General features: G+C 41.0%; 2 protein-coding genes across 3 annotated transcripts in view; one reads left to right on the top strand and one right to left on the bottom strand.

Moving 5' to 3' along the window:
- Window positions 1-4,920, top strand: part of prss23 (serine protease 23) — a 5,606-nt gene extending 686 nt beyond the window's left edge. Inside the window, exons 1-2 of one of the 2 annotated variants that reach the window (XM_005723035.1) lie at window positions 1,352-1,586; window positions 3,285-4,920. In XM_005723035.1, the coding sequence (XP_005723092.1) occupies window positions 3,302-4,405 (1,104 nt within the window). In that variant the 5' untranslated portion in view covers window positions 1,352-1,586; window positions 3,285-3,301 and the 3' untranslated portion in view covers window positions 4,406-4,920. Of the gene's footprint in view, window positions 1-1,351; window positions 1,587-3,284 lie in introns of those variants that run through there. The other variant, XM_005723036.2, reaches the window with a different exon arrangement.
- Window positions 4,921-6,968: 2,048 nt separating this feature from the next.
- Window positions 6,969-13,849, bottom strand: cfl1 (cofilin 1). Its single transcript, XM_005723034.2, has 4 exons — window positions 13,632-13,849; window positions 9,681-9,991; window positions 9,518-9,594; window positions 6,969-8,003 (listed from the first exon to the last, which is right to left on the bottom strand). The coding sequence occupies exons 1-4, from the start codon at window positions 13,632-13,634 to the stop codon at window positions 7,891-7,893; spliced, it is 504 nt and encodes a 167-aa protein (XP_005723091.1). The 5' UTR covers window positions 13,635-13,849; the 3' UTR covers window positions 6,969-7,890.
- Window positions 13,850-18,075: the final 4,226 nt, after the last annotated feature.

Below are 18,075 nucleotides of genomic sequence, written 5' to 3'. Positions count from 1 at the left end.
ATGGAAGTGAATGTTAAGTCTTCATGTCACAACAGAGCTACACTAAAGATATTACAGTGGGGAGAGTGTTATGGAAAGAAACAGAAAGAGTTTTTTTAATAAAGGGAATTTCCCATTCCCTCCAAAACGACATATATAAACTATATGTCCAGTGAGACTTATATAATTTCCCCCATGCAACAAACAGAATGCTCACATATTTAATACTAAGTCATATAATTACATGTATAACAAAAACTTAAAAAGTAGGCTGCTTTTATTAGCGATTTATATACAGTTATGCTTGGCAGCTCACGTGCACTCACCATGGGCATGAAGTTTGAAGACCAGACTTTAAAAAAGTGGTGACACATCAGAATAACTGGTATTGACATGTTATTTTTTAAACTGATGATCTTGAAATCTGCAGTTGTTTAGAAATGGCTCAGTGAGACCTTCCAAGCACGTGTAAATCTACAGCTCTCCTTCTTATGTCTTCACTCTTCACTGAGGTCCTTGGACTTTCCCATTGTTCTGAGTTTTGGTTGATACAATGAGTGCTGTCAAACAAATCCTTTTTCATGCTGGCAAAGAGAAGCTATCAGTTGTTTTCAATCATGATCACCAATGAGACTCTAACAGGACAAGTTTAGAGATATTGTAGAACCTTCTGCACCACTTAAAAGATTTAAATTATTGTATGTATGTGACCCTGTGTGAATGAGACACAATCTAAAATAAACGTAAACTTATGCACACATTGTTTTTTAGAGTCATTAAAGATGCATGCTGTAAAAAGCCCCAAATTACCATGGCATTCACGCCCACAATGAGTGCATGCAAATGTCTGACCAGAACTGAAAGCCTTAGGAGATTTACAATATGTACTGTCGCCAATATACTGCTTGCTCAAAGGGAGTTGTTTGATTTTTGGGGTTTTTGCTCTATTATTGTATTACAATATGAAGCACCTTGAGGCAACTGTTGTTGTGATTTGGTGTTATTTAGCTAAAATTGAATGAAATTGAATTGAACCGAAACTTTCTTGCTTTAAATTGAAATTTGTGGGCAGCCTGAGGAACATTCAGTAGAAAGATGATTTGTGATTTGACATTTATCATGTAAAACTTTTCATGTATTTTTTAAAAGAAGGAAAACTTTATAAACCGTTTAAAACCAGTACCATTCAGCACCATTCAGTCGAAAAGTCCGTTTAACTTTGTCTTATGATTAAACCTGTAAAACTACAGCGCGTGCTGCCCCTCGGCACCCTGGCAGGCGGGAAGTTGAGGGGCACTAGGACCGCGAGGCCGGCCGGTGCATGAAGAGAAAACACTTGTTTTCAGGCTCGAGGTTTTACTTGTGGCGCTCAGGCTGAGCAGAGCAGGTTTCACGGCACGCCCCGAGACTCGCTCCACACCTGGAGCTGCATGTGCACGCGCTGTAAAAGAGCCTATGAGATTTACCTGTCGGAGGTGGGAGAAAGTAGCTAACCTGTCAGCGCAGAGGTGGAGGACAACCTGGGGAAATGATCCCGAAGGAGTCGTCTGATGGGGAGGAGAACTTGACTGGGATGTAAACACGGACTATCGATCTGTAATCAGGAGGTAATAATGGGAGGCTTGGCTGAGAACTGCTGCTGTGTCTCTACTGGGACACATAAAGCGCTAAACTCGAGTTACATTCACATTTACGAATTATTTTTGTACGTGAACAATTTCCTGAATGAGGTGGTTGAAAGATTTTCTAAGAAGTTTTTTAAGCAAACTTTGAGCTACGGTCCATCTCACTGCAGCATATGATCTATATGGACTAGATCAGATGCTGATCGGGAAGTTTTCTGCAGGGTTTTAGATACTTGCCTTGGATGATTGTAGATATTTAAACTGTTCTAAATGACTTGTTGACCTAGAATCAGCTAAACAAGTCTCTCTCGAATGATAACCAGACATTTCAGGAACAAGGTAAAAGCTGAAATCAGTTTTTGGCAAGGTGATTTTTATATATGCTTTAAAAAATCTCATTGAGATTAAAAATGTTCTTTTCTGGAAAGACCTGGGGTCAGCAGAAAGGGCAACAAATATGATATAACAGCTCTATAAATATATTTTAAGTGTAAAAAAAAGGAAATGGATTGTTTGTAATGTAGGACACAGCCATTTCTTTATCTTATCCTAACTGCTTACCAAAATAAGTAAAAACAAATCCAAACATCAGGACTCACTTCCTGTAAGGGCTAGACTTTGATATGCGATACAAAAACTGTTTGCACTTGGTCTGCTCAAAGACACACCATGATCTCAGGTTACTGCAGTGGCCACAAAGCCACACCTTTCCCACCATCTTTCCTCCAGATTAATGTGTCTTTTCCCGTGTTTTCATCTTTATTTATTTTCTATCAAAATAGTTCTCTAAAACATTCAACATTAAACAAAAGGCTGTGAAAAGACAACTATTTCATTTATTTTACACCCTAAAACATGGATTACACGTCTTCCCAGGCTGTTACCACTTTGAATGTCCTCACAGCTGCCATGGAAGGATATTTGTACTTTCCCAGCTTACAGGATCCCTTTGCTGCAGCTCTACCTCCGTTACAGTGCTTTATGGGGCAGCTCATAGGTGTGTGGACAGGCCCCACCCTGTCTTTAGTTAGGAGTAATGCTCTGTTCTGCTGCCCTGCCTGGACTTGTAGCCTTTTCACTTTTTTTACACACCTGCTCTCTTCGTGCCATGAGTGCCTGGGGATCCACAGTCTTTAAAGGGGATCAAGTGTCTGCTTATCCCTGCTAATCTGCCCTGAAAGCCCGAAAGCCTTGTGTACGCTGTAACATAGTTAATGTTTAATGAAAAATACCTCCTTACATCCGAGTGCCTTTAAAAACTCTCAAGTTTGTTAAAGAAGTTTAACAAACTTGAGTTTTTTAGAGCTTTTTTTCTGACTCTTTCACTGACTTTTCTTTGTAATTTGTCATACATTAAACCACGTCTCTGCTTCCACTGGGCTGAAATCCCATTTTCCTGGTAATCTATATTGAAGGAACAAGAGGTTCATTGTTGCCTCTCCACACCACATGAAGTTCAGGCCTGCGTTGCAACATAAAACTTTCTAAGCTGACCTCACTTGTGGTGTGATTTACAATCAATAATCATCTGAAAACAAGTGCAGATTTATGAAGGGATTAGAGTTTGTGTATTTCTGGGGCATCTTGTTTGGGAATGTTTTCCACATTTGTCGTTCCTGTCAAACGTGCAGGAATCCATGCGATCTCAGAGATGCCTGATCATTTTCTGTGTCCTTTCAGTGTTTTCCATCACCACGATGACGCCGTCTGGGAGCTCCCTCCTGACTCACCTGCTTCTTCAGCTCCCCCTCACCTTCTCTCTCCTCCACCCTCCTCCAGCCCACGTCCCCACGCTGGTCCCTCACGCTCCGACGCCTCTCGCCCGCTCCCGCTTCAGTGCTTACGCTCAGCTGGATTTCACCACTCACTGCAACGCAAGTTGCTTCCACAGAGGAGAGCAGGAAGAGCAGCTCACGGAGAAACTGGCATTCGAGACCCTGTACGCCGACGGCTCGCGCACTCTCACCACGGTAGATGTGGAGGATGACGCAGAGTCAGGAGGAGCTGACCCTTCGCCCTGGAGAGTGAAGCCCAGGCGTGTGAGACGGCAGATCTATGGAGCGGATGGCCGCTTTAACATACAAGGTGACAACTTCCTGTTGGATTACCCTTTTTCCACAGCTGTGCGGATCTCCACCGGCTGCACCGGCGTTCTCGTGTCTCAGCGGCACGTCCTTACAGCTGCACACTGTGTGCATGATGGGAAGGATTATGTCAATGGGGCGCGAAGGCTCAGGGTGGGCTTCCTGATCCCTCCATCTATCAACGGCACAAAAACACACTTCACTTCTGCCAAGAAGCCTCTGGTCCACTGGGTGCGGGTGAGACGCACCCGTGTGCCAAAGGGCTGGATCCAGGGTCCTCAGGAGGTTAGCATGGAGTTCGATTATGCCCTGCTGGAGCTGCGTTGGCCTCACCGTCGTCCCTTCATGCGCCTCTCTGTGGCTCCGTCCTCTGACGATCTGGCAGGCCATCGCATCCACTTCTCCGGTTTCGACAGCGACAGGCCCGGGCAGCTCGTGTACAGGTTTTGTCCCGTGGAAGAAGAGTCCAATGACCTGATATATCAGCACTGCGATGCCCGACCTGGAGCCAGTGGCTCTGGAGTATACGGCCGAGTGTGGGACAACAACTTAGAGCGCTGGGAAAGGAAGGTCATCGGCATCTTCTCTGGACACCAGTGGCTGGAGATAGATGGCGAGAACCGGGATTATAATGTGGCCGTGCGCATCACTCCTTTAAAGTTCGCTCAGATCTGTTACTGGGTTCATGGAAACCGGCTAGACTGTGTCCAGGACTGAGAAAGACCAAAGGCAGGAGGTTTAAAGCAGAGCATGAAAAACACAATAAAGCTCAAAATGACTTAAAAAAAAACACACACACACACAGGGTCAAATATCTGATCCATTTCAACACTGAGTTATTTCTCTCCTGTCTTTAATTTGCTCCCTGTAACCTCTGGGCCTATTAAATAAACCAGCCTGTGAGATCATCAGAACGGCATCTTTTAATATGTTTTCACTCGCAGTCAGATTAATAAGTCAGTGTTTCCACAGCATTAACAGAAGCCACTTTTAACAAGAGGGGGAAAAAACACTGTAACTCATGTGTGTGTCAGTAGCTGCACATTATTTTCCTACTGTGGACAAATGTAATCCACCAAGGCTGTATTTGCATCTTTCCTGCTCTGGCTTTGGGGACTTGGCTTTTGGTATCTTGAGAGCGGAGACCGTTTGCTGTTCTTGGTCCGGACTGGAAACACAGAGTTTTGACTTTATTTTATTTTTTAAAAAAATGCTTGGTATATTTTAATAAACAGAGATTTATAACTGTGCGTGTCCATAGTCTTGACTCTGGTTCAGGAGTGGTGCTGTGCTGCCCTCCTGTGGTCATAACACCTGCTGCCGCTGTGGAGGAGTGATGATCCAGTTAGAGGAGTCTGCAGAACTGCAGAACAGAAGAGGCCGTGCCTCAAGCGGAGGTTCAAACCTGTCTGACGGGCTTTGCAAAATGAAGGCGGTGTGCATTTTGGACGGTTCTCATACCAAAGCACTCTATACTACAAACCACATTCACTCACACATTTATTTGTTTTAGTCTATGCTTTTAAGCACTTTCTACCTATCATTCTTTTGCACTGGGTTCAGTGTCTTACCCAAAGCTGGAGATCGAGAAACTCAACATGTGATCGGTAGGGGACCGACTCTACTCCACTCTACAATGAACCATTAAAGACAGAAAATTGTGGTTTTTAAAGTCAATAATCCATAAAAGTTGCTGTTTTTCTTTTTTTTTAATTGTGGGGCAGAGTTTAGGTAATGAGCTGCCAGTTATTATGGCAGCATTTCTTTGTAATGTGCAAAAACTGAGACGTCTTACTCTTATTAAGATATCTCAGGCTAGGTGGGTGTCAGTAGTTGACATTTAGATGTTCAGATGTGAACATTTTCAAAATCTACTTAAAATTTGTTACGCTTAAATAAAGACAAGTAATTTTTTTCATTTGTTTTTTTTTTAAGGGTTATTAAGAGATAGTTTCGCAGACTGATCCTGATTAAGACAATTTCGGCTATACGTGGCCCAGGAACTAAAAAAAGATCGCCACTCCTTGTTTTAGGCTGAGGAATCCAACACAGGAGTGTCAACATGTGACCTAAAGACAAACTAAAGACATTAGTGTTAAATTACATGATTTTATTGTATTTATTTTATGATCTGGCTCATTTTAAGGTAAACTCAGCTGTCTACCTGGCTCAGAAACTGCAGTCCAAATTCCAGGTTAGGACACTGTAAAATGCAAATAAAAACAGAACGGTTAACAAATCTCATAAAGCCATATTTTATTTACAATAAAAAGGATGGGCTAAATTGTGAAGATTTTTGAATATCTCATTATCTACAGTACATATTATCATCCACAGATTAAGAGAATCTGACGATATCTGTGTGCACAAGGAACAAGGCTGAAAATCAATATTGCATGCCTGTGATGTTCGGGGACTGAGGCAGCGCTGCTTTAAAAACACCCACGATTCTGTCATGGAAATCACTGCACAGGCTCAGGAGCACTTCCAGAAATCATTGTTTGTTAAAAAAAGTTCACTGTTTAGTCCACAAATTTAGCTTAAAGCTCCATCATGCAAAGATGAAGCAATGGAAGCATACATTGCTTCATTTTTGCACGATGGAGCTTCATTGAAAGCTTGCATATTTCAGCAAGACATTGCTAAATCACATACTGCTTCTATTACAACAGTATGGCTTCACAGCTGTAGAGTCCGGGTGCTGAACTGACCTGCAGCCCAGACTTGGGAGTGGCTGAAGCTCAGGAGGTAGAGCAGGTCATCTGTTAATTGGCAGGTTGCCATTTCGATACCTGCTTTGAGTAGAAACGTGCTATGCAAGAACCAGTCATTCTACCGCCAACGGGAAACATTTGGAGACTCCATGAGACAAAATAAATGAGAGGCTGATGATCAGCTGGAATCTTTCCTGTGTTCTTTTGTGAATAAATTTTGTGTTTAGGATTTGGATCATTGCATTGTGTGTTTGTTTTTTCATTTTGATTTTACAGCATGCCCTCAGTGGGTTTATTTTGGTATTCACCGACTGTCGTTTGCTGGCAATATGTCAGTAAAGATTTTCAACATGAATATTTCATCAAGAAATATTGTTCAGTACATTAACTGAACATAGGACACTTTCATGCAAAATGATATAGATTTTCTTGGACTGGACATGCAGGTTGTGCTTTAAATACTGGTCCCCCATGACCATGTAGCTACTAAAAATAATTCTGTGTCACGCATCATCAAAAAGCCAAAACACTGTTGAGAGTAAACAAACTCAAGAGCAGCACGTGTCAGTAGTTTAGTGCTTTTTATTAGAGATAAGGAGACGATACAAAACATCCACCATTCAGTATTCAGTCTAAACTCTGACCACTTGTCTTTCATATACACATCGCTTCCCATCAGACCTTCATAACACCAAAGTTTTTAAGTTGAGGAAATCCTGGTTTTAACGAGTACAAGGAATGTCTGTTCACTACATCAAATGTCATGTTTTTTTCTCACCCGGAACTGGAAATATAAAGGAATTGCTCAAGTTTTGGAACCTTTCAAAAACAAAAAAAAAAAAGAACAATGGAATAACAAAACAAAGAAAAAAAATTATATATATTTAACCGTGTTCCCCCAGAGTGTTTTTATACAGCTCCTGCAATCAAATGAATTAGTTCATTACTACACCTACTCAACTATACACACTTACAAAACTTAACTAGAAGTTTGGCAAAAAAAACAAAACAAAACAAAAACAAAAAAAACCAAAACGTAGTTGGAACAATTATCTGTCAGGATTCAGTGGTTGGGAAACTAGAAGGTTTGCTGACCGTCTCTTTCTCTGCAGTCAGTCAAATGGAACCTGGAAAGAATGAAACCCTGTCCTTAAACACGAACTGTGTGTATTTAAGTTTTAATCATCGTCATCATTTTCCTTCTTCAGTTGTATCTTAATGTTTTCCTTTGTGTTTTGTTCATAATCTTTACGTTGCATGAACTGGAATGACAGTCTGATTTGTTGTTGTTTTATTTTTGTTGTTGTCGTTTTTTAAAACTGTCACTTGACCCCAAAAACCCACCCATGATATCCCTCCCCGAGAGTCCCACAAATTGATGCTGGTTCTGCTTTTGCCCTTCTCCACACCATACTGGAATGAACAGCTAAACCCGACAGATGTGTCTGAAAGGCTTTAATCGAAGCCGGAGAAGAGGGGGAGGGATATTTATAAAGGAGCTCCTTCCAGACTGACTACCGATGAGCCACCGAGCTTTTCTGCCAGAGTGTGCCGGTCTTTAAGATCTTCAAAACCGTTCACCTGCCATTCGTGCTTAATACCTGCAAAATAGACAGGCAGAGTTATGCATCAAGGGGGGAAAAAACTCAGCAGGTGAGCTCATTTGATGAATGTACACTGACAAACAAGTTTAACAGGAGAAAATATTCACTCATCCTACAAACAATGCCTGACATTTGGAAGCGTTTCAAATCCACTTCATTTTAATACAAAATTACTTAAATAACAAACAAACAAACAAAAACCTAAGGTGGACAGACACACAAAGTCCTAAATGAGCTCTTAACGAACTCATGGTATCATATTATCCCAATACAGCAGTCCCCTCTCAGACTCCACCTTACTTGTGGTTCCTGAGTTTCTAAAATGTAAAATGGGAGCCAGATTCTTCAGCTATTAGACTCCTCTCCCAGTTGGGTTCAGGGGACAAACACTCCTCTCTGCTCACAAGATCAAGCATTAAACTTTCCTTTTGATGGTTAGAGCTGTATCAGCGGACCCTGAACCACTCTCACTTACACTGCTATAGACTCAGACTGCTGATGAACTTCCCATGATGCACTGAGCCCTATTAGATGCCACTACAGCATGCCATTAATTCTTGTCTTTTCTCTCTCCTGTAGCTTGGCCCTGTTAGTTTCTCGTGTTTTCTGCTCCTCTTTTCATTTTCTTCTTTCGTCTTCATGTCAACCATCACCAAGCATTTGCTCATAGGGCAGTGGTTCTTAAACATTTTATGGCTTGCAAAAAAACAACAAACAAAGCTCCTTCTTGTGCCACAAATCTTGTTTTTAACCTTAATAAAATACTGGGACCATGATGAGTTTAAAATCATATAAAAGCTGGGTGCGACACCATCAGCAAACTTATTGATCAAAAGAAACACTTCAAGTCATGTTTCACTTCATGATCGTCTCTGGCTGACTGCAGCCCGGCAGGGGGTACCTCTTTATGGAAGTGCACTGTGAAAATGACTCTCTGTTCCCTCAATCTGAGACCTCAGTAAACACATCCCAGATGACTTTACAGACTTGACCACTAATTTCATATGTTAATTAATAAAACATGCAACTTGTGATCATTATTAGAATCAGAAAGCTCGTTGGCTAATAAAATGACAATCATAAGTCTTGTGCAGTGCTGGGTTTCACAGTTATATCCACCCTCACTAAACACCACAATTGCAACAGCGTCTCTACTCACCAAAAATCTTATTTTCATCTTTAAGCTCACATGTGGCCACATTTAAAGGATCCACCCATCGCATCTATGAGCAACAACATCCAATACATAATTTCCCTATGGATCAATAAAGTATTGTGATACTGGGGACTGAGGGCTCGTCACTTATAATACTGACATTATTAAAACAATATTAAAACAATTAACTCAAAGATGCATTCATCCTTTGTGAGCTGAGGGCGACAGCAGAGTCAGGTGATACCCTCTGTTGTGTTGTCTCGAGAGCGTTTACATAATTCAGGTTTGAGTGTGGTTCAAGATCAAGTGTGAATACTTGTTTCTGATGATTCTCTGATCACAACCAGACACTCACCTTCAAATTTCCTCTTGATGGCATCTTTTGAGCTGGCATAGATCATCTTACTCTTCAAGGGAGCGCTATCTGGAGCCCTGTGACGTAAGGAAAACAATTTAACTCTAATGTCAATTTAATGAAGCTCAAAAACTTTTAAATGTGTAATAACGGTTGCTTTCACCAGAAGATAAAGACGAGGTCCTCCTTCTTTGTTTCTTTGGTCTCGTAGGTGGCGTCATACAGAGCATAGCGGCAATCGTTTGGGGGCAGCATCTTCACAAAGTGCTGGTATGGGTCCTGCACGGTGGTTCCCAAGTCGCCCACGAGGATCTCTTTGCCGTCGTCCAGAACAATGTTCTTCAGGTCCTTGCTCAGGCAGAACAGGATGGCCTTCTTCCTCTTCTTCTTCTCGTCCTCATTTGGCTGAGCCTTACGCACCTTCATGTCATTGAAGACCGTGATGACTTCATCTGTGACTTTCACACCGGAGGCCTAAGGATCGAACCATGTGTTAATACAGAGTCTCATATATCAAAATCACGACAGCTGCCCTAAAACAACTCTTGAAAATTCAAGTAATTCCCTAACATGCCTGAATAGCTTCAGTACAGTATATAACTCATAATTCACAAAATACGGAGCCACTAGTTTATTAAGTTCCAAAATTAAGAACAAAATGTTATTAATGTGAACTGACTAATGCTTCTACTCATCAACAAGTCTGCAAAAAATGCCTTTAACTTTTCAAATGTGAGTATTATCCACATAATAAAAGATCGATGCAGCCACTGATGTCATCCACTAGTTTATGAAGGCTTGTTATGAAGCCTTGAACTAAGCGTCTCTGCCATCACCATCTTTTGAAACCAGATGCGAAAAGCAAGAGGCGGATCTGACAGAGAAACAGGTTATCCAGGATATTACCTCATTAGGAAAGTTGTGATAACAATGTTTTACCAAACTAACTAATACTAAAAACTAAAAAGCCATTTCCTCTAAATTTGTTTTTCATTTTGTTTAGTTTTCCAAGTTCATATACATCACTTGAGGTAGCTTTAATGTTTTTTTAAAGTATACTTTTTATTTCAATTGTTTACAATGAATTAAAAAACTTTTTGATCATTCAGAACATAAACCAAACACTAGATAGTTTACACAAATATGTTAATCAGACTGGAAAAACATCCAACAGAGAAAGTTCAAAAAAGGTTCCGAAACCTGTTTCCTCGCCCATCACTGGAATAATTATTAATTTGTTTGTCTGACTCTGCACGAGTTTTTTCAAAAAACAATGCCATGAACATTTTGGCATGTAAAACACCCACGTTCATTTTTATTATAATTGTGTCCTCCCTGATACAAACCAAGCAGAAATGGCTTCAGGTCTGCTGGAATTTCTTTTCTTCAAAAAAAAACCCTGGAATTTTTCAGCACCTCTGCATTTACTATAAAAGGTGATGGTATATTTTTACAGTAACTGTTTAACTTGGCAGGAGATGCACAGGAACTGAATGTATTTTAAGCTTGAGTCAAACAAAAGGGTGGGTTTTTGTCATTTTCTATAGTCACTGCTTCGTCAACGCGAGGCTGTGGTCTTCAACAGGCCGCACGTGACAACTACAGTAAATACAGACATCGTTAGGCTGAAGAATGGCCTGAGAGGGTGGCATGTGACCATCACACAGAGAGAGAGAGCAGGAACACTCCCAGTGACTGATGAGAAGGCTTGAACGCACAAAAGATGTGGTGATTACCAGATGTGGGCTGGATAAAACAAAACTGAATATTTTCACGAGTTTCAATTAAATAAATACTGATGATTTTGTCATAAAAACACAATTTCCTCAATAATATATAACAAGGGAATAGTGAAAACAAAACGGCAAACTGTGGCCAGTCTAGACTGTCCAAAGTCCACACTGAACATAAAAAAACCCTGTAAGTTCAGCTAACAGGTGTGTCTACACTTCTGTGACTATGACTGGACGAGCAGTTATAAAACATTACCCAGCTTCGGCCTTTCTCCACGCAACAGGCATCTCTGCTATAAAGATGACCACGTGGGTGAGGGTGTGGTCAGGCTTTGAGCATTTCAGCGTCGCCCTTAGTCATGAACAATGAAGCTTCTGTTGAAATGTATAATACAGGCTACCCAAGTTCACTGTCACAATCATGTCTTCTGACTCTGTTTAAGGCCCCTTACAGGAAAGGAAAAAAAACAGATCCCCCAAGCAATGGGAGAGAAAAAAAAAAAAGACAATGAAAAGGAAATAATGGAGCAGGAAACACGGAAAACTGGGGGAGCAGCCCGGGGCAGACATTGTATGTTTGCTCAGGGCGTTAAAGGCCTGTAAGATAATGAGAATTCCAGAGTAATAATTAACCAGTGAGCAGCCCTACTTAATAAAGTAAGACTGGTACTGCACCATTTCTCCGTGCCTTTGCAGTTTGGTGAAGTTCACACACTATTTTGCACATGAGAAAGCACAGTCATCTCACTGCATTCTTCCTCGAAGGAAGGGATAAGGACTACAACCACCAAACATGGCCTGCAACTGTTAAATAATAATAAAATGTCTAGTTTTTTTTTGTGTGGAACCGTTATGACTGCGCTCAGACCCAGCTCTAATCTTATCTAATGATAATCACTGACGCCAAGGTTCAACTGAATCAGTACAAAGGAGTCACAGTCCAAGTCTTCCTTATCAGGATTACAGGCCTCTCACCTTTATGCTGCAGGACAATTTCACTGGAAGACCACGGCAGGCTTATGTCTAGACTCTCGGGGTGATTTAGTGCACGTCTGTGAGGATAGCGAGGAAAATGGCGATAGTACTTAGATAAACATTATTTTTCCCTTTGGGGGCGGTGGGGGAAAACTATCCCTGCTTCTCTAGTGTTTCACATATGAATGAATGAATGAATGAATGAATGAATAGACATCTATTTATTTTACCCCCGACCCGCGTGAGTAAACAGCTGTATGAATTAGATGCGCAGCGCAAAATAAAAGATGCGCAGCGCCGAACGTGAAGACACAGCGGCCCCGCTAGCTTCTAGTAAGCGGCCCCTAACGCTGCCAAATTGGTGTTTCATAACGGTAATAATCCGGTCAAAGATGCGGTTCCTCCCTGAAGAAACGGAGTAAAGCTACGGGGGGGGCAGTTGCGATAGGTCCAATCTAATCGCTGAGACATAAAAAAAATAAAAAATACTGCCCCAAACAAAATGGTCTTTGCACCAAATTCAGGGTGGGGCCATGAATGCAGCACACGCACATGTGAACGCTAGCTTGCTATATAAGGCAAAACTGCTCTAAAAGGGACCGGTCGTCTGTCAAATCGCACATTTATTCTCACGGCGTCCCTCCACCACAATCATGCGGTTTGTGCTTTTGCCCTCACTGTGGGATAATATAATAATAATGCTTTACGAATGCACCTGCACTTAAAACAACAGCGTCAGTATGGGAGCCGTGTACAGACAAAGAAGAAAATTTCAGCTAGCGCCATAATGGGTGTCATTTCTGGCTGCACTGTAACGCAGCTACTCCGGCTAACAATACAGCTAGGCGGGCAGCCCCGGAGGCACGGGTGCTGCTGCACCTGCCAGCGCCGCAGCCCTGTGATGCGGGAACACGGGCGAGCACAGGTGAAATAACTGAAACATGATGCAGTGGAAACACCGGAGCAGTGTCATGGCAACGGTGCGGACGTTAACTCAGACAGGGGCCCCTCGATAAAGCGGCTTTTTGTCGGCGAAACACTTGGGAGATGAACGAAATGGCGCCAGTGGCTTTTACTTAAAAAAAAAAAATCGTTAGTGATTAACCTAGTCTGTTATCTCCATCGTGTGAAAATTGCCGCTCGGAAAGTTCACTGAATGCGAACACTGAAAGACTACACTGCGTTACGGCATTATTAGCCATCCAGTTTCCTAGTCAGCTCCCCAGCCTAGCCAAGCGCTAGCACAGGCTCCTGCGGCATACAGCCGGCTCGAGTGACGCTAAAACACTTAAAAATTAAACCCAGTTAAAATTCCCCGCGGGCTTAAACTGAGTCATTATTAGGCAGAAAAGCCATCGAGAATGCATAAAAAACACAAAAGTACGAAAAGGCTGTGTTAAACCTACCATAGCTGTAGCTCTGGATTCGTCTGCGTCTCGTAGAAATTGAAAAGGCGATTGAATCGTCGCTCTTGCTCACAAACACTGGATGCGAAGCGTGAACGCGCCCTTAAGCGCGGCCCCGGTTAGACCAAAGTGCACGAGCGGGAGTGAATGTCTGTTAACCGCGGTAGTCCGGCTGTTGTGCCTACTGGTCATTAACAAACATGACGATAACACAGAGAGGGCCTCGAATCTAATCCACGCAAAATGAAACCAGGCACTAAGTGGCGCCTGGTTTAATTGTCAACTCATTTTTAAATATATAATATTTTTAAATATATAATATGTATCGTTTCACAATTTTCCCATTGCCATCTGATATATGTATATTTCATTAGGGTGGTGGCGGCAAGTGTACGTGAACAAATCAAACATACCAAACCGATGACAGAGTGCATTATGGGAATATGTGTTTTTCTTAAAATGTGAAAAAACCTACAAATCTCGGCAAGTGAGACCTATTTAACCTTCAGTGGTACTTAATGATGAGTAAAATTAGCACGACTGCAGCGTTTATTCCAGTTGCCATTTTTAACTGCCCTTTAAAAGCCGTAATAATTATTACATAAACCGCGTGAGGGGTGTTTGATAGTTGAGACCAGTCTGTCACTGTTTAATGACCGACATTCATCTCCCAGCCGGACGCGGAGCGGGTTTCCAGAGTGGGAGGAAAATCTTCATCATCCATCCTCTCTCCTCTCCTCTCCCCTGCCCTCCCCTCCTTGCGGTTTTTGTCGAACTCACTTCCAAATATGGAAGCGAACGGTGAGCGGCGGCGGCGGTTAGTGCACGCGCCTCGCTCACAGTTTTAGGGAGGGGCCAGGCTGCGACGCTCATCACCATATAAGGAAACAAGGGACCCGAAATTCGCTGTAGCGGAGTTTTTGTACGGACGGCGTCGCCACGCAGTCAGGGAGAGAGGAAAGGACGAGGGGCAGATGTTCAGGCAGAACGAAGCCAGCGTGGAAAATGAATGACGAGAATGACACGTGAGGCGGATAGCAGAGTCCGTGCATGTATACAGGGTGTGAAATGAGGCAAAAATTTAATTTCAGTTCGTGCACGCAGACTTACGCTGCTTGCAAACTGACCTACATTCATTACGCGGAATAAAAACAAAGATGGTGTCATGGCCTTTCATTCATTGTTTAAAAAAAGAACAACACTATATATACATTAAAGACTACAAGAGAGGGCAGCAAAGAGGTGGACAGTGTTTCCTTTATCGCTGTGGATCTAAGTCATTAAAATGAAACACATGTCAACAAAGCTGTCCTTTCTTATGGCTTGTATACATCCCGAGTTCCCTCACTGGTGGGTTAATGCTTTCTATGAACATATAAAAGGAGAAGTAAGGCTTTCACTTATTCAAAAGGATTATATTGCCTATAATTTTAGGCATCTCTTTTACTGCCAGCTGGGAAAATTTGATATATTTTAAATACAACATAATTATTCTCATGTGATGTTAAAGTGCTACAGAAATGAGTGGCCATTAGTGGAATATCTTTCCCTTTATGTGGGGAGTAAAACTCTTGAAAGGATTAAGAATTTTTATCTTATCTGCAAGTAAAACTTACTATAAAATCCCTGCTTTCTAAGGGCCTAGACCAGGGATGTCAAACTTTTACATTATGGGCCATATTTCAAGTGGGCCAGACCATCTAAACTCCCCTTTCTGTCAGTGTAAAGAATTTTAACTACACATTAGAGTACTGTTTTTAGTAGTAAGTTCAAATAAATGAAATAAATCTGTCAGTGGGACTCTTTGGACTTAATTTGTAAGAAATAAATGTGTAAAATTGCAAAAAAACAAACAAACAAACTGTTGCCTCATTGCCTAGACTGTCCTGTAATAAACAAATTCGGGTACAAGTTAATCTTGGTTTTATCTGCCCATGCGTTTCCTGGCAAAGTCTAATCTGGTACATTGTTCCAAAACCTCTGCATTTCCATTCATGAAGGTGTGGCTTGAATTTAGACCTTGACAATGATACACTTACCTGCTTGAGAGCATTCCTGACTTGGTTTGATGGTATGAAGGTGTTTTTCTGAAGCATGGAAACAATTCTGTCATCATGCACTTAAATTTTCTTGTGTGGTCTTTCCAGCCTCCTTCACCTGTACTGACATCTCCTTGGTCCCCATATTTAAAATTAAAGCCAAAGCTGTAAAATATAAATTTCACACACTGAATCAGGTTCACACAATGTTTGCTTCATTTGTGATGAAATAAGAGGGACCAGGTTTAACCTGGCCATGAAAATAATTGTCAGTCAACTGTCCAATTAATTGTTATCCTCAAATTTGGGAAAACGGGGGACTGTGTATAAAAAAGTATTGTAATTTCTAACCAGTTAATGCAACACTTCAGATAAATATCTTGAATTAAAGTCTAAAATCCCATATTGATTGATTTAAAATCCACCGTGGTGGGGTACAGAGGGGAAACTATAAAAAAATACAGTTAGTTTGTTGGACAAAGATGCAACACATATTAATGGAGACAGCTACAATAACTCATACAGTAGCCTACAATTTATTATTGTTCATATTGTAGCTACATACCTACCACATAGTACCCACTTTGTATTACTAGTACATATATTTTACACGCTACATGACATACTGTATTGACTCATTGTTTATGTGCATTACTCATTCATTGGACTGAATATTACATAATGTAAACTGCTTGATTATTTGTACTGTAAATACACATGTATCCTGTACTATTACACTTTCTCTTTATCAGTGTTTTGCTCATTTGTGCAATAATCCGTGTTTAGAAGACCTACATTCACTTGAGTACTGCTTGCACTATGTAGTTTTATGAACAGCATTTTGCTAGGCTCTCGCTGCACGATGACAACAGAGTTTAATGTGATTTAATCTAATCCAGTATCATTCAAAAGCAATCTGTGGCAATCAATTCTTTGGCTGCGCAGTTACATCAAATGCAATGGCGATGTAAGAGCTTTGCATAAGTAGTATTTTTGTAACTGTGCTGATTTGCTTATTCACAGAGGCAAGCCTGCTGGTGGAAACGGCAGAGAAATGAACAGACCAGAAACGCTGGATCAACAGTTTGAGGCTCCTGTTTATTCTTTATAAAACAGCACTTCTCAAGTTAAAGCCACCATGCACCTGCAAGAGATGACTGCATTAGCTGGGACTACTTGCATGCATTTGCTCGCCTTTGGAACAAGCTGTGTACAAAAAGCACCAAAGAAGAGGGGAAGTGCAATAATAACTGCTTTTTTAAAACAATTTAAACAGTTCCCTCCTTTTGTGGAAAGAGACAGAAATGGAAAGTGCAAAATGATGGTCAAAAATCACAAATATTCAATATCATATTCAATTTGGAAATTTTTGGCCCTTTACTATGTGGATTTGTATCATTAAGAGTAATATGGTATCACTGTGAGAATAAAGCATCACTGTACAGCTTTTTGGGGATTTTTTTTTTTTTTGGAATAGTTATTAAAGTGCACACTGCTGCATAGTTACAGGAGCCATCTTCATGTTATCATGCACGTTATCATATTTAGAGATGTAGGGCATAGCTACAAATAATCATCGTCCTTTAATCCACTACCTGATTTACTCTGAGCTGGCTGGAGCAGCCCCTGCTTGGCCCCACAAAGTCAAACTAAAATATAATAAATCCACTGAGTGGTCCAGCTTTTTATTTCTCAGTACAACTTGCTGATTTGCTAAAGATTAAATGGTTAACTTGCTGCATGCAAACAAGAATGTAAGAATCAAGCCCATATTGATTATTTTTCTTTCGCAGTAAAAGTCAGTCATATGAAATGGTAGTTTTGAGCTGAACTGGGAGCCAGATAAATCCAAGTTTTACCTTAACAAATATTAACAAATATTTAAACAGTCTTTTTATAGAGCAAATTAATGTGAAGCAGTTTAAACATTAATTTAACTTACAGCTATTTTACCAGTGGGGCTTTTGAATAGGGTGGGGTGTCACAATGTTATTTCTCTGCTGACAGTATAGACCATTACCCGTCACTTAAAACATCACAAGATCATTTGAGGGGAAAGCATGACTAACAATATCATATGTTACATGATAATAATCCGTCTAAGTGTTGCAGCCCTCGGAAAAATGAAACGCTTGTACAAAAATTCAGGATGACAGCTGTGCTACAGTTTTCTGCTCATTTCTCCTGCTTTTTTGTTCTATTCATACATTTTGCTTGCCATTAGTTTCACGTATGTCTCCAATTAAATTACTAGCATGTTTAAATGTCTTTAAAGAGACAGAATTATCTTGTTTATGCTGTGGACTGTATTATCGCATAAACTCACTGATTTTTGACATGATTAAAATTTTACATTGGCGCTCACAACATAATGAAAGCAGTTTATTTGGTCAATCAACACTTAT

Source organism: Pundamilia nyererei, unplaced genomic scaffold (assembly GCF_000239375.1).
Source record: "Pundamilia nyererei isolate P.nyererei 1_Seehausen unplaced genomic scaffold, PunNye1.0 scaffold00008, whole genome shotgun sequence".
Lineage (NCBI taxonomy): Eukaryota > Metazoa > Chordata > Actinopteri > Cichliformes > Cichlidae > Pundamilia > Pundamilia nyererei.
The sequence above is the reverse complement of the archived record's forward strand: the minus strand, read 5'-3'. Positions and strand labels throughout refer to the sequence as shown.

Excerpts from the sequence above, each read along its gene's own strand:
- cfl1 (XM_005723034.2), bottom strand. Across the intron at positions 9,595-9,680 it reads GACCTCGTCTTTATCTTCTG|GGCTCCAGATAGCGCTCCCT; the intron begins GTGAAAGCAACC and ends CTTACGTCACAG. Across the intron at positions 8,004-9,517 it reads CATCAAGAGGAAATTTGAAG|GTATTAAGCACGAATGGCAG; the intron begins GTGAGTGTCTGG and ends TCTATTTTGCAG.